Genomic DNA, 16,937 nt, shown 5'->3' with positions numbered 1-16,937 from the left:
CACATCCCCTTCAGGAAACCCCTAGACTCTTAAAAAACCTCTAGTAAACCCTGTAAGTCATCTTGGATAAAGGCATCAGACAAATGAACAAATAATAATTAGAGAAGTATGTTTCATGGTATAAGCAAGCACACTGTACGCAAGTGAGTGAAGCAACTTAATGTCATTTGACTGACGGTTTACTTGGCACTGTCTGGTCAGCAGAGAATACCTTGAAGGTCCTGACTGCACACCACTGCATCTCACTAACCCCAAGCTTCCAGCCAGATACAATGCAAGGTGCACTTATTATAGCTTCCAGTCTAGGCAGCATGTATTCTTGATATCCAGCACCCAATCCCTAAGATATATACAATCAAGAGATATTTAACACAATATCAGTGGAATATCAATAGTACAGGATGAGGAGTCCCCTGACACTCTATACATGTACAGTACTGTCCACACTACCAGTTTCGTTTGGACAGTACTGTACATTGATAGGAACACAGAGAGCAGGGATCTGAGGTTTTGGTGAATATTGCAACCACGTGAAAATGTGACAGCAGTGCCAGCTCAAGGATCTACTGGGCCCAGGTGCAACACTGTAATGTGGACAACCCCCCCCCCCCCCCCCCCAAAAAAAAAGAGCAGCACAACCAAAGCAGGCTTTTGAAAATAAATACATCAGTAGCAAAATCTAAATTGGTCAAAAACATATTTTTTATTTTCCAACAAAACATATTCCAACATTATTTTAAGATGACTATGAACAAGACAGTTATCAATTAACTAACAGTATATCCAAACATTTTAATAAAACAATTATGTAACAAGGTTAATCAATTTGATTAATTGTTCAATTTAGTTAATATGAAACACATTAGGTATGCAATTTTTTTTTTTAACTGAATTTTTACCATGCGTTACTTAAGGCGTAATTTCGTGAGGCGGACACACTCGGACACGTTCAGCTTGTTCGATGTGGAAATGGAACAGGTTTCAGTCTTTTCACTAAATCATTTCGTTCCATATCTGCTCTAGCATCATGACTGACAGTGATTTTGGGCATGCTGTTTTTTGCATTGTGATGTTTTTTTTTCATACAGAAAGTTTCAAGCAGTAGTTATGGCAAAAAGTTTTGCATCTCCCTATATAATTAAACAATTGTGCTTCATAGTCGAACAAAGCCTGCTGAATTACGTTAACATGTTGAATTACAATCATACTGCTTTGTAATTTTCCATACTTAACGAAAAACGGACAACAATTAAAAAATGTGACATTTTAAAATCCAACATGAAATACTGTACTACTATTATGCTGCCTTCCGACATACATATGTGATATCATTCTGTAGTTTCTTTGATTACATGTTAAACATCTACATCTACAGGAGCTCTCGTCCCAGCATCAGGCGCGTTGGGGTGCAGTTGGTGGACTCCTGGATGGTGGAGCAGCAGGTCAGGAGAACCAAGGTCAGCTGAGTGTCCCAGTCACTCAGCTGGTGGGCTGAGTGTCCCAGTCACGCTGGTGGTGATTGTCAGCAAAACTGCGTGGGTCCAGTTGGACCGTTCCTTAAGGCCGTCGCTCTTGTGGATCCCCAACCAGTGGCACATATCTGCCAGCAGCTTGGTCTGAGTGGAGTTCCTGAGGGACCCTGAACCGACATAAGAACCCCTCCAGCAGAGCTTCAGGCCATGGTCTTGGCCTCCTGGTCCGGCAGACAATAAGCCTCTGGCCATTTTGTGAAATAGTCCACGGCAACCAGGACAAAATGGTTTCCCTTCTCCGAGTGGGGGAAGGGGCCCAGGATATCAACCCCGACTTTCTCCATGGGGCTGCCAACTGGAAACTGCTGGAGGGGGGGGCGTGTGATCGGTTCAAGGGTCCCTTCTTGGCCGTGCACTGGTCGCACCACCGGCAGTAGTCCTCAACGTCCCGGCCGCATTGCCCCCAGTAGAACCCCTGTTGAACCAGGCGCAGGATCTTGCTTATCCCAAAGTGCCCTGTGCTGGGGGTTCCATGATGAGCCCGCAGAACCGCCTGTTGTAGCGAGCTGGGGACCACCACCTGCCACCTCACCTCTTGGCCAGCTGACTCCTGCCACTGGTGTTGCAGCACTCATCCCGGATGCCCAAGCCAGCCCATTGTGACCACAAGCCCTTGGTTGCTGCCGATTGCAGCTCAATCTCCTCCCAGGGGGGGCGCCGCTGTCTCTCAAGCCACTGCAGCACCGATTGTAGGTCAGAGTCCAGGTCTTGCTGCCGCCTCCACTCTGCTGCATCAACCGTGGCCAGTTCCCTGCAGACAACAACCGTTCTAGTCGTCGTCCCGTGCTCAGCCGCGGTCAGCTCCTGCTCCCGGACCTCCCTCTTCAGACAGTGGTTGCAGCCCTCCCCTGTGCAGGGGCAGCGGGACAGGGTGTCCGCGTTGGTGTAGCGAGCTCCAGCCCTGTGCTGGATGTTGAAGTGGAAGGACTGGAGCTGCTCGATTCAGCAGACCACCTGTCCCTCCGGCTCTTGGAATGTCAGCAACCACTTCAGGGCAGCACGGTCAGTCCGGACGGTGAATGGGAGCCTGAAAAGATGACTCAGCAGTGGCGCTCCGCCTTGTTGAAAGAGTGGCTGAAGTACGCCACTACCTTCTCTCCATCAGGCCCCGCCTGGGAGAGGACCACACCGATCCCCTTGTTACTGGCGTTGGTGTCCAAGATGAACGGGAGGCTGACATCAGGGGGGAGAGCACTGGGGACTGAGTCAGTGCTCCCTGCAGAATGGCTCTCCCTTGCACAGCAGCTGGTGCAGGGGGGCTGCGATACTGGCGAAGTTGGCCATGAACCAACGGTAGTATGAGGCGAGCCCCAGGAACCCTCATAGCTGCTGTTGGTCAGTGGGGGCCGGCCAGTCCTGAACCGTGCTGATCTTTGCCGGTTCAGTGCTGATTTCCAGGAAGAGTTCCAGGGGTGAGCTGGCTCCCCTGGTCGGTCCCCCACAAGAGCTGGACTCATTTGTAGTTGTCTGGCTAGGTGGTCCTGGCTCCCATCAGGCTGCCCTGGGAGGTGAGCAGGTTCCCCTGGTTGGGTCATGTCACATGCCGGTCCCCCCTGCAAGCGAAGGAGCCCCTTCCGAAGGTCGAGCTTCCTGCCGGTGCTATGCATGTTCTGCGAATGTTCGTAGAAGTGGCACCCCCCCCCCCCCCCCTCCAGGCTCATCTGCCTCGTCGTTACAATATATCGTGTGACAATATAGCTGGTGACACCATCATTTTGACTGCCAGTGTATATTATAGCATACTATAGGATTTTTGACTTTTTTTCCAATTCTTTTTTAAGTGTAATGTATTTCCGATTTCAATATATAAATCTGCATACCGAAATATTAAAACATCAAGTAGCTCCATGTGACATGCCTGGATTTGGCTAAAAAGGGAGACAAAACCGAACCAGGTAACTGCAGACCAATAAGCCTGACTTCTATTATATGTAAACTTATGGAAACTATAATAAGATCCAAAATGGAAAATTACCTATATGGTAACAATATCCTGGGAGACAGTCAGCATGGTTTTAGGAAAGGGAGATCTTGTCTAAGTAACCTGCTTGATTTTTTTGAGGATGCAGCATTGACAATGGATAATTGCAAAGCATACGACATGGTTTATTTAGATTTCCAAAAAGCTTTTGACAAAGTCCTGCATAAAAGATTAATTCTCAAACTGAACGCAGTAGGGATTCAAGGAAATGCATGCACATGGATTAGGGAGTAGTTAACATGTAGAAAACAGAAAGTACTGATTAGAGGAGAAACCTCAAAATGGAGCGAGGTAACCAGTGGTGTACCACAGGGATCAGTATTAGGTCTTCTGCTATTCCTAATCTACATGAATGATTTAGATTCTGGCATAGTAAAGCAAACTTGTTAAATTTGCAGACAACACAAAAATAGGAGGAGTGGCAAACACTGTTGCAGCAGCAAAGGTCATTCAAAATGATCTAGACAGCATTTAGAACTGGGCAGACACATAAATATCATATGGGAGATACTGAAATTGAAGAAGGAATCTATGTTTACTCAGAAATGTCTTCATCTAGACAATGTGGGGAAGCTTAAAAAGGCCAACAAGATGCTCAAATATATAGTGAAAAGTGTTGAATTTAAAACTTTACAATGCATTAGTAAGACCTCATCTAGAATACTGTGTTCAGTTCTGCTGCTCTAGAAAGAGTGTAGTCTAGGTTCCGCCAGTGGGGGGATTGCCCAAATACCCTGTGCAAACCCACAATGCAAATTTACAGAGACACACCTGAGAAGGGCATATGCAGCAGAGGCACAGGTAACCCGCCTGGTAAACATGGCGGATATACAGACGGCCTACATGGATGGCATACTGTGAGAGGCCTTGCTCCCAGAGCCGACGGCTACCAAATTGCGCCTCCTCTCAGGCACGCTGCTCCAGATTTCCAGTCTTCAAGGGCATGCCCTGGGCCAGAGCTTGGCAAGTCTTATAGTGGCTCACAGACATGCCGATATCCCTGGGGCAAACTTTTGGGCCAGCCGTGGAGGAAATCCTGCAGCGATCACTCCGAGAACGCGAGGCGTCCCGGCAAGTGGCCGCGCTACTCCCTCCCCTCTCTCCGGTACGGGGCAGGTTGAACCGTAGGCAGACTCCACCGGCACAGACTATCACCAGGACGATTCTAGTTCCCATGGCTCCGCTGGGTGACCTGAGGCACCACCTACAGGCCACAGCAGCAGCGAGCAACCAGCCCCTCCCGCAAGGTAAGGGGAATGCAGGATGTGGCGAGTCCAAGCAGCAGCATTCCAGGAGGCGATTCCAGGGCCGTCGCCCTAGGCAGCCGCCTCAACTGCTGATTCATCTTCACATTCTCCAGTAAGTCCTGCCTGGTGACTAGTTCACCACCGTAGACTTACGGGAAGCTATCCTGGCCCCCTTGCGGTTGCAGGGGATCATGATTTCCATTACATGAGAGTAGATGTTAAAACTTCATGCTGATTTGAACTCGGCTCTCGCTAAGATAAGCACCAACTAAGACGTAGCTTTACATTAAACTAATGTGATCCATATGTGTCTCAAGGACATGCACAAGGCAGTTAAGCTTTCCAGTGCTTCTTGTGCCGAGGGACAGGACCCATGTAGTCAGTCACAGCTCAAGATATGTACCTGTCACCCTCTGGCTCCCCCAGAGCATGCTGTGGTGTGGACACAATTGAACCCTCAGTTTAGAGGGTGAATAAAACTCAGCTATTCAACTAGGGTTTGTGCCTGGGACCGGATTGAAATCCATTCAGCTCTGAGTGTTTAGTTTTGAACTAAACGCCCTGAAAGGAATCTCTCCTCGATACCCACACGGTGTGGCTGCTGTACTGCTTCACTCCATTCTCTGGTTTCTGTATTTCCTGCTCTCTACCTATCCTGTCACAATCCCATAATCCCAAGCAGCAATTAGCATACACGCTTTGCTCAAGCTATCACGTAAACCTGATAGAAAACTACAGATATTGAGAAAAAACCCATTAGAAATGTGTAGAAATGTATACAAACCTATAGATAGTCATAGAAAGACAGTACAGAGTCATGTATCAATAATTCTGTTATCTGCACCACTGCCAAAGTTTTTTTTTACATATCAATTTGTGTTGTGCAGGTCAGAAAGGTTCCTTTTAAAGCAGGCAAAGCTGGGTGCTGTAGTGTCCAGGCTTGTAATGTGTCCTTGTTACTGTCAGGGTGTGGGTCAATTATCCAGAAAATCAGCCACTGCTTACTGTTCTAATTAGTCTGGCTACTTGATGTGTACTTTATATAGAAAACTAAAACTGTATAGTAAGTTGTAGAAATCTATAATAATTTATAGAAATGTGGCCACCCTATAGGTTTTATACAAATCGTAAACTAATAAAAATGTGCTATAGGAAGCATTTTTATTAAAATTTAGATGTTGACTGCTAGATAGCTTCCGAGAAGGCGAAGGAGTGGGAATGTTCACATGTAATTTTATAATTAATGGGTAATAACCAAGGCTTTAAAAAGCATGCACTTCCCTTCACTGGCTTAATAGTCCATTCCGGAATTCAGTCTTGCTTCCAGAGCTCTAAGCATGCTGGTGCTGAGCAGTGACACAGGGTTCTATTCTAGAGCTCTGTGATAGAACTCTGTGAGCAGCTGACTCCACCTACAGTCCAGTGTGCAGCAAAAGAAGTTTAAAGCTTCAGGTGGAATCCTAATACCTGCTGCACAGGGAGTGAATCTATAGTGTGGTGGCAGGATAAATGGGCTTCACCTGATTCTAAAGGAAATTAAAGACTGGAAATCTAAAAGAAAAATTAAAGGTTGTATCATGTTTTTAATGCCTTGATTATTAACTTATCTTCAGACATATATTTGAATAAATAATATCACAAACAATGTGGTATCACAACTTAATTCAATTTATAACATTGACATTAATTACTATACAGAGTTGACTGTTAGCCAGCACTATCTGAGTTCATCCACAAGCAGACATGTAAACCCCTAAGTGTTCATGCCAGTGAGACCCCTGCTGAAAAACCTTGGGATTGATGAAAGACCTTAACTTAGACCACTAGATTTTTTTTTGGGTGGGGGTGAGGGGGTGTGGAGGTGAGGGGGTAACTGTAGCTAGTCATGAAAAGGAAATACTGTCTGCTTTTGCTGCTTTTGTGGAGATGAAATAAAATAAATAAAACAAAAAAAATAGGGTACACAACACCAAAAAATGCCATTTAACAGTGAATATTTATATGTGATCTGGTTTAATATGTAAATTATACAAAAAGAATATATCTACACATATATCTTTGTAAATACTGAGAAAATTAGTATACTTTTTTATTTATTTTCAGTTTTAATAAAATCTTCAGTTAGTGTGTGACTGTGATTATTATTATTGACATTTAACATTATTAAAACAAAGAAGCATCATTTTATAGAAATATGAAACCACTATATGGTGAAAATTAAGGTGAAATAAAGAGAGATAGACATACCATCAATTTCCAATTTTTCTGTTATTTCTTACCATATGGCATCTTTCTTTTTATAGTGTTTATAACCACTGACACTGTCATCAGAAAAAAACATTATATTTTTCGACTTTAATAATCAAATTCTCATTGATGTCCATTTCTCTTTTATTTCTGTGGTAATTTCTGCGTGAACGAGACAGTGACAGACTGACAGCCTCTCCTTCGACTCTGCCCGAGTAATGACGTGCTGTGTACAGAAACATAGAAGGCTCGCGCAGACAAACCATCAGTTTGAGACAACAAGGCAATTCTATCTTTGGAGTAAGGGGGGAGTTTGCGTAGCAGCTGCAGGAATATAGAATGAAATGAAATAATATGCTTGGACAGTTGTATTTGGATTTACCACTGTATCATGTATGAAAGGTTTTGCAGTCTCGCAAACAATAACAAACTTATGCACAAACGTGAGAATCCATTGCACGGCTATGAGACTGTCAAAATTGGGTAAACCTTGAGACTTGACATCCCTGCACAAGGGTGGTGTTGAGTAGTAAACAGGGATGATGTATTTACTGCAGTCAAGGAATGAGACTCAGAGGCAAGAAGCTGCAGTTTAAAGTGCTGTTGCACACATTTATTAAACAAATAAAAAAACAAATAAACACACGAACAAATAAACAGACACAAGGGCCAACATAAGGTTAAACAAAACAATAAGTACAATAGGCTGGGCATCACCCTCACCCTCACCCTCACCCTCACCTACTCTCTCCATCAGACAAATTTTTCCTTCCTTTTATACCTGTGGCCACTCTCCAATTAGCACTCAATCACCAACACACACACACTAAATACATTAAGGGCCCTGCCTCACATCAGTGTACAGGATCACAGGTTCATTATTATTATTATTATTATTATTATTATTATTATTATTATTATTATTATTATTATTATTATTATTGTTGTTGTTGTTTACCCTGAACACATCAGACTAGTCCACTTTTATAACTGTCTTCACAGGGCAGATTTTAAGGGGCGCAGAGTTTTTCCCATCTTTATTTAGGTAAGGAGAGAAATATGGAAACATTCTCTCAGTAAATCTCTCTTTAAAAGTGTAGATAGGTCTCATATCACTGGCATCAAAGAATGCCACCTCTCCCCCGTCATAGTCCAGCTGAACTCTAATCTTCTTGGGTTTATTCTCCAGAGTGAGTTGTGTCACTGGTGAGATATATGCACTGTAACGATCCCCATCCCTCAGGGCTATAGCCCAGTATCCTCCTTCTGGGTTCAGCTTGATGCCCCCTTTCCTCTTGCTGGACTCTTTTGTCACACCTAGAGTCCAGTTAGTTTTGTTCCCCACCTCAACTTCCCAGCAGTGTTTCCCTGAAGTGAATCCCTCAGAACCCAACATATTAACACAGGGATGAAACCGCTCTGGGTTGTCAGGAAGCTGCTGTCTATCATCACTGTGTTTTACACTTGTTAGATCATCAGAGAGTATCAGAGCAGGGTGTGCTGTGTTGGGATCCAGAGTCACTGGAGCTGAGAGGGGAAATGAGAGACATGATTAGACATGAGAACATTTACCTGTACACCTGAAAGTATTTTAATAAATTAGGAGACAGGTATTGCATTCCATTTAGCATTATTATACATATTTTCAAATATTAATATTCAACATCAAATCATTTTTAAAAGCAGAAATTTGACTGTTAAAATATCACAGAAGCAGCTTCTAAACATGTTTAAACCAGATCTATCCAATGTGTGTAAAAAAAAAAAAACTTGCCCTGATTGGCTGAGAGAGTATACAGCAGATTTTCATTACATGAGAGTAGATGTTAACCCTTTGCGGTCCATTGTCGGACCCTGTCCGACATCATCAAAAAAACAGGTTTCTAGTCATTTTTTCTCCGGAAAAAGCCGAGAAAATCATTCCATTGGCCGAGTGGGAGCGACAGGAGCCGAGATAAGCCGATAAAAAAAATAAATAAATAAAAAGGCGTATCGCATGAATAGTCATACCTGCCCCTGGCATCCCATATGGGCGGTCATAAGGAAACAAGCTGGCTGTTACTGTATCAGCGCACAGAGACTATCACGGACATTTGCAGAGCTTTTTTGAGATGTTATAGTTATAAAATAATGACTTGGATTGCATTATTGAGGAGTTTGGTGATAAAACGAGTGATCAGGAGATGATCGGTCGGTATGTACGACTATTATTATTATTTATTTCTTAGCATATGTGAAAGCGATAGCGAACGAAAGGGTGGGGCGAGGCTGGAGATGCCTAGTGAGTGCTTTGTTGATATGTAGGGCCTTTTAACCCTTTGCAGTCCATTTATTAATTGTGCGTCAGGCACGTCAGGTCTAATTTATTTTCACACGCGCAGTTAATTTTAGACGTGCTGTTTAAAAGTATTTTTTCCACAGTCAAACTGGTTTAAATGGCCCTGCATATCAACAAAGCACTCACTAGGCATCTCCAGCCCCGCCCCACCCTTTCGTTCGCTATCGCTTTCACCTATGTAAGAAATAAATAATAATAAAAATAATAGTCGTACATACCGATCAATCATCTCCTGATCACTCGTTTTATCACCAAACTCCTCAATAATGCGATCCAAGTCATTATTTTATTACTATAACATCTGAAAAAAGCTCTGCAAATGTTCGTGATAGTCTCTGTGCGCCGACAATGGACCGCAAAGGGTTAAACCCGCTTGACTGTGAAAAAAAAATACTTTTAAACAGCGCGTCTAAAATTAACTGCGTGTGTGAAAATAAATTGGACCTGACACGCCTGACACACACTTAATAAATGGACTGCAAAGGGTTAAAACTTCATACCGATTTGAACTCGCCAAGATAAGCACCAAATAAAACATTGCTTTACAGTAAACTAATGTGATCCATCTGCATCTCCATCTATTTGCGTTTCTTTCCATATGATGATGTTGATATCCTTCTGCCTGGTGTTGATGGCTGAAGTGTAATGCTGGCTCCAGGGATCAGCTTATTTTGCCTCCCTAGCGCATCAGCACACACAACGGCTGCGATGCTGGCTCCGGGGATCAACCACAGTGCGGTCTACCCAGCGCATCAGCATGGCAACCGTCTGGATTGAGCTAACTAGGGTACATCTCTAGGGTCTTCAAGTGGGCACCTTTCGTCCTCAGTGTTTTATCAACTAGCCCACGACACTTCAAGAGGGCTTGACAGTGATTCTGGTGTCCCAGCATCACCCCCCTCCATACCCCACTCAACTCAGCCCAGCTTACTTACGCGTACATCAACATTGCTTTCTTTCTATTCTGCTTGAGATCCACAGCCAGAATCTTTCCATCTCATCCACAGCCAGTTGCTGCCTGTACATTTCATTGTGATTTATTATTTATTGTAGATAGCTGTATCTTGCTGCATACACACATTGTCAATTATGGTTATATGTACCACCCCCTCCCCCCCTCCTCCCTCTCCTCTGTGATGCCTGCCTGTGACAGAAATACAATGATTCTTGGTTGTAAATCTCCCTCCCGACCTGTGAGGGCGCTAAGCAGCGAGATCAGAGCTCTTTGGACAGGCTGGTCTGACAGTTCTTTCCCAGGGTTGGGAAGTTGGCCAGTCTGGATGAAGGCGGGATTCCGTTGCAATAATGCATTGCCCGAAAGGGAAACGACGTGGCAGCCGCAGATTGGAGAGGCGGTTGCACTCGTTTACCAAGGGGTCATGTGTGACAGCATAAAAAAGGGGACGGAGAATTGAAATCTGTTCTTTAGTTTGGTTTAAACTTTTGAACTATAAGGACTGTGAGAGACCCCGTGAGAGATAAAAAAAAAAAAAAAAACATTTGTGAGTGTTTTGTTTGTCTGTAATTGTCTTGTTTTGTATATTACTAGACGGCTAGACACAAATCCGGAGCTGTCGCTAAGGGCCAGCACTAACCCGGAACAGCACTGTATGATTGTCACTAATAAACTGCATCACCCACCACGAGCACTACTGCACGCACCCAGGACTGGTGACCGTGTTAGTATTATTGTGGGGCAGATATATTTGTCTTTATTATTTGGGACTGCAACCCATTGTTATTTACGCCTCGCAATACACATTGTTGTGTTTTGCCAGGGTCTTATTATTTGGTCACTGGACCTGGATATAATAAAAATCCCTTTCCAACTGGATTATAACTCTCCTTGTTTGTTTCATCACGCACTGAATCACTTCTGCACCTGTGCACAATCAGCCACTTTGCCACACTGCACCACAGTACTCACTGTATTGAACAATTCCCAGCATCTTCTCCCAGACTTTGTACTTCAGAGAGCCCAGGTGCTTGGCTACATCTATCAGCACTCCTGAAACACACTCTGGATCCTGCAGTGTGCACTCGGCTCTGCAATCATATTCAGGAGTTAGTGCTGCTCTGTGTTTGCATTCAGTACCATACAAAATAGGAAGACAGGCAAGATCTTACATACCTTCTCTTTGTATCATTGTAGTTCTGAAACAATGAAAAACAAAATAGTATTAAAGTTAAATTCAAGACGTTTGTGTTTTTATAAACAGAAGGAAAGCATCCCTGGTGGCACAGCACTAGAGTTGGTATTACAATGAAAGCTAAACAAATGATTTAATTGTATACCAGAAAGAGCAGCACAAGCATTAGATTCTCAGTGATCACAAGAGCAACGTGACTGTGTGTTTATAAGTTTTTTACCTGAAGGAATGAGACTTCTTCTGCTTTCATTTCCCGCTCCATCACTCGGATTGTATCTGAAAGGGTTGCTATTTCTCTTGTAATATTCTCCAACTGGTCTTCTAGGAGTTTTTTCTTTTGTTCCTCTTCCCCCCTCAGTGCAGCTATCCTGGCCTTTTCTTCATCTCGTAGAAACTTGTGAAGTTTTTCAAACTCCTCCTTTATCTGCCTCTCTGTTTGCTGGGCTTGTTTCTGTAACAAGTAAAAGAACACTTTAGAGTTGGTTTGGGTGTTGAGTGAAAATGTATGTTCTGTATTTTTTTTTTTAAATCAGTAATCTAGTTAGCTTACCTTGATGTGCTTTGCTGTTTTATCACATTCTTTTTTAACTTTATTAAAGGATTCCAGCTTGTCCTGCAAGGGCTTCATTGTAGTCTTGATTTCTTCCTGAAATGCAATGAAACCCAGAGGTTGCACATTACAGTTAACACATGCCTGGCTAGTACCAATATGAATGCAGTGTGTGAGAAATCCCCTCAGCACAGAGGTTGCCAGCGGACAGTCCTGGAATCCAACAGGGAATCCTGTGTCCAGTCTGGTCAGCTGGAGGTCCTGGCTTTTAGTGGCTGAAGATCCCAGTTTGGATCACTGACAGGTAAGAGTTCACTGCAGACTAGGAGCACAAGATTTATTTTCAATTGTTTACCCTCTTGATTTCGATAACAGTGAGCTACACATTTTCAACTGGGGTCTAATGTATTGCTTAATTCCAAGGTCATTTTCTCCCTCATTTTTTTAATAGATCTGTTTTAGATCTGTTAATAGATCTGTTTTAAAGAGCAACAAAAAATGTTTTTGGTTATTCTTATCTGCTCCAGTTCTTGCACAGAATTGTATTGTAGAATGCATGCACTTTTCTTGCAAACATGTTAGAATGGGCAAGTAAAGATGTTAAGGGGACCAGGTTAATGCCTCTGCTTCTGTTCAGCAATTGTTTTGTGGTCTTTTAATGTCCACCTAGTAAATATAAATTGTGTGTTCTCTTTAATTCAGACGCAGTACATTTACCAAAACTTCCTCCGTCTACACAATTGTCACACAACGCCAGAGTGTTTCTCTTCAGCTTTTGTTGAGGTTTTGTGTTCACAAGTTGTTTTAATGGCGATACATTGTAAAAATATGTATAAAAAATAGTGTGATAACCTTCAACTTACAGTATGATACTGAACTGTTGCTAAAGATTATCTTTAATAGGTTTCTTCAGATTTGGACAAGCGACACTCTTCATACGCTGGATAACACCATTTTTGGTGAATTTTGGTAACATTTAAAAATTAATTAAACATATTATCTTTTCTTGTTTAAATTGAACTGATTCAACTAAAAATATTATATAGGGGCCTTGCCATGGTTGTTATAAACACTTTGTTTTTTTTTAGGTTGCAAAGATGTATCTAGCATACTTTGTTTTCTGTAGATTGGTGTTGTAGGAATATATTTATGTGACCATGTACACACATTAGACTGTATCAGAATGTGTCTTTGTACTGTGAACTATAACTTATGAGTTCCTATAACTTATGAGTTCCTAGAACTTCAGAGTGTAAACAACAGGAAATCAGTCATTGTGAAAGCAGAAATTAGTAGAAGTAGGTTGCTAAGGTAACAAACGTTTTTAGACTTTGTGGTTAGAACTTTTTTTCAGGTTGCAGCGATTTATCCAGCATAATTTGTTTTCTGTTAATTGATGTTTCAATTGCAATATTAGAACTTGATATGGTTCGACTGAAATCTTTGAACTCTGTATGTCACACTCAACATATTTTAAGTTGAAAGGGTTGAGTTTATTCAAGGGCTGTCCTGCCACTTCTGGTTACTTTTACAGCTTGGTGACAGTCAATAATGAATTCAGGCCTGTGACAGGATACATTAGGATGCGCTTGTAGAGCGCAATTTTATATATGTGTTTGTATTTGTATACCAATCATGTATAAAAAGTCTGTTTTATTATTATGATTTTTTAAAAAAATACATTAGACTGTCTGGCATGTATAAAAACTTGCTTTCAAACCTTAAAATCCCTTGCAGCTTCCTGAACTGGCCGGAACTTGTGATTCTCATGTTTCTCTGAAGTTTGACAAACAACACAGACAGCTTCTTTATCATCCACACAGAACAGCTTCAGTTTTTCATCATGCAAACTGCAGAGCATTCCAGTCGGCACTGGAGGTTTGTGACTGTGTTCTTTTAAAAAGGACTCCACAATATTCCTGAGCCTGAAATCCACAGGCGGCTGAGGGCCTGAGGACCTCCCCCTGCACACTGGACATTCCCGAGTTTTCTTATCTTGCCAGTAGCGATCCAGACATGCTTTACAGAAGCTGTGGTTACAACGAAGAGTTACAGGATCCTTGAAAATCTCACAGCACACAGCACAGGAAAGCTCTTCTTCCAGACCAGAAGTGTTTGCTGCCATTTCTGTACAAGTCACACCCTGCCTTGCTAACTGTAATGGCTCCTTATAATCAGAGAAGAACTTCAACCTACTTTCACTTTCATTCTAATTTGTTATTACAGATGCAGAATTTAACAACTTTGCTTTTATTGGAATTTACATTTTTGTTCTACATTTTAGTAGCTCAATACCTTTTAACTACATCCATACTTAATTACAAATGTATTTCTAAATGAAACCTGTTTAACCAAAAAAAAAAAAAAAACAGCTTCCTTGTTCAGGTGTGATATACCCAATGCCACAAGTGGCAATATTGTATTGCATTTATATTCAGCTTTAATGTGCTAATTTTGAAAATAAAGATTATTGTATTTTGTAAATAGAGAGACAGTGGAGGAGAGAAATTGCAACAAGGACATGCTAACCAACCATCACATTGTCATAAGGTGTGATTACATTATAGGTTGTGTCTCTTGAATGTGTGGGATTATTTAAGGGTAGATGTAAGCATAGGCGCAGTGCAAATAATTGCTTGTGCACAATTCAGATTGTGTTGCAGCCTGGCAATTATTTTGCACTGCACCCTATGTAAGCTTAAGAGCAATGCAAATTACTAAACACACACAAATAACACCGTGTAACAATTATTTATTTTTTTGTTCCTGGGTAGTAAGTGTTATTTCCTAATTGCTTATGCCTCAAAAGTATAGAAAATGGCTATTATTCCCCACAAACTTTGCTTTTGTGACTAGTTTTGTGACTTTTTTTTTTTTCACTAGTTCCAATACTAATTGACTTACCAAAAAAGTGCACCTGGCAAGCAGACGCCATCCTTTAAAAAGGCTGATTGAAAAACAATAGACTGTCAATCTAATTACAGCTAAACACATTGCAGACTGGTAAATAAAAATAATAAAGTACACCGTTCTGTATAAAGACAATAGAATTGTTTTCTGTGTGGCCATTAATGTGTAATATATCTCCTTTATTTCTGCACTCCCGCGTTTCATGCTTTGTGAGAATATTTAATACATAAGGACAGAAAGGTACATGAACAGGGGCAGCAGTGTGGAGTAGTGGTTAGGGCTCTGGACTCTTGACCAGAGGGTCGTGGGTTCAATCCCCGGTGGAGGACACTGCTGCTGTACCCTTGAGCAAGGTACTTTACCTAGATTGCTCCAGTAAAAACCTGACTGTATAAATGAGTAATTGTATGTAAAACTAATGTGATATGTTGTAACAATTGTAAGTCGCCCTGGATAAGGGCATCTGCTAAGAAATAAATAATAATAATGAACGCGCAGCCCCATATGTGTTACACGAGTGGAGAAAATTACATTTTAAAACCAAAAACCACCAAAATGACTGCTGCGAGGCTTCTAGTGTTAACCCAGGAGGAAATTATGTTTACTGAAACTCCACCTATAACTGCCACGCCTCACACCCCCTATCAGTATGCAGTGGCCATCAGGACCACATCATTATTATTATTATTATTATTATTATTATTATTATTATTATTATCATTATCATTTTTATTATTATTATTGCTCATCATGAACACATTGGGCTAGTCCACTTTAACTGCCTATAACTTCTTAGGGGGGCAGAGTCATGATGTAAATAATTCTCATATCACTGGCGTCAAAGAATGCCACCTCCCGCTGTCACAGTCCAGCTGAACTCTGATTTTCTGGGGTTTCTTCTCCAGAGTGAGTCTTGTCTCTGGTGCAGTCCATGCCCTGTACTGATCCCCATCCAACAGGGTTATAGTCCAGTACCTTGCACCTAGGATCAGAATGATACCCCCTTTCCTCTATCTGGACTATTTTTTCACCCAGAATCCAGTACGTTATGTTCCCTACGTCCACATCCCAGCAGCGTTTCCCTGAGGTGAATCCCTCAGAGCTTAGCACATAACCCTAGTAATCAAACCACCAGGCTGTCAGAATAGATAGCTACTTTAATTGACATTTTCAAAACACCTATGCACAAAAACTTCTTTTTTTTTATTTACAGTAAAAAACTGACTTGCTATATGACTATACCGTAGTGTGCAAGAACGTTGTCCCTAGTGAGAGAGGACAGCAGATATCAAGATCTACAAAATTATAACATGCCGAGAAAGGAATTCTGTTCATTTTTGAATTGTTCATCTGCTTTAGAAAAACAGTGCCTTATATATTCACTGGTCACTGGGGCTCGCGTGGTTTCAGTGCTCTGTGATGTTACAATAATAACTCTCATTTTAGGACCATTGACTCAGGGATAAGCACTCATCGGTAACTGTAATACACAATAATGTGCATGTGGTTGAAAATTACATTGGTTACATTGTTATGGATCTTGCAGGAAAAACTGATTTACTTGTCACGTGTCAGACATTGAAGCTCCTTGTACATAATGTGGATTTATTTTCAACTATTATACATTTAAAAAATATATTTAAAAAGGTTTATGCCAGTGAAACATTACAGTAAAGACAGCGTTCTCTGCTTCTCAGTTATTTTCCTGTTGATTGAGTCAGACGTCTTTTTACAAAGGTTTGTTGGTCGAGGAAGCTGTCCACTGTATATCTGCATATATAATGTTCTGGGGGTCATTATCAATCTGTCAAAACACAAGAATTAGAGTGAAATCAGACAGCTCCACTTATAAATTAAAAGGTCAGATGCATACTTTCAAAATCAGCTGTGAACTAAAAACTCAATTGTCAGCTTTACTAAATTATACAATTGTGCTAATAGTCACATTATCAGCCATTCGTTGAAAAACCTTTGCAGTCTAA

General features: G+C 41.7%; 1 protein-coding gene across 1 annotated transcript; it reads right to left on the bottom strand.

The window, feature by feature from the left end:
• Positions 1-7,615: 7,615 nt before the first annotated feature.
• LOC117398353 (zinc-binding protein A33-like) lies at positions 7,616-14,854 on the bottom strand. The gene is made up of 6 exons (XM_059016834.1): positions 13,766-14,854; positions 12,046-12,141; positions 11,716-11,946; positions 11,477-11,499; positions 11,273-11,391; positions 7,616-8,534 (listed from the first exon to the last, which is right to left on the bottom strand). The coding sequence occupies exons 1-6, from the start codon at positions 14,168-14,170 to the stop codon at positions 7,981-7,983; spliced, it is 1,428 nt and encodes a 475-aa protein (XP_058872817.1). The 5' UTR covers positions 14,171-14,854; the 3' UTR covers positions 7,616-7,980.
• Positions 14,855-16,937: the final 2,083 nt, after the last annotated feature.

Source organism: Acipenser ruthenus, chromosome 54 (genome assembly GCF_902713425.1).
Source record: "Acipenser ruthenus chromosome 54, fAciRut3.2 maternal haplotype, whole genome shotgun sequence".
Lineage (NCBI taxonomy): Eukaryota > Metazoa > Chordata > Actinopteri > Acipenseriformes > Acipenseridae > Acipenser > Acipenser ruthenus.
The sequence above is the reverse complement of the archived record's forward strand: the minus strand, read 5'-3'. Positions and strand labels throughout refer to the sequence as shown.

Coding starts and splice junctions, on each gene's coding strand:
- LOC117398353 (XM_059016834.1), bottom strand. CDS start 14,170: ATGGCAGCAAACACTTCTGGTCTGGAAGAAGAGCTTTCCTGTGCTGTG. Junction 11,947..12,045: donor AAACAGCAAAGCACATCAAG/GTAAGCTAACTA, acceptor TACTTGTTACAG/AAACAAGCCCAGCAAACAGA. Junction 8,535..11,272: donor GCTGGGAATTGTTCAATACA/GTGAGTACTGTG, acceptor TTCCCCTCTCAG/CTCCAGTGACTCTGGATCCC.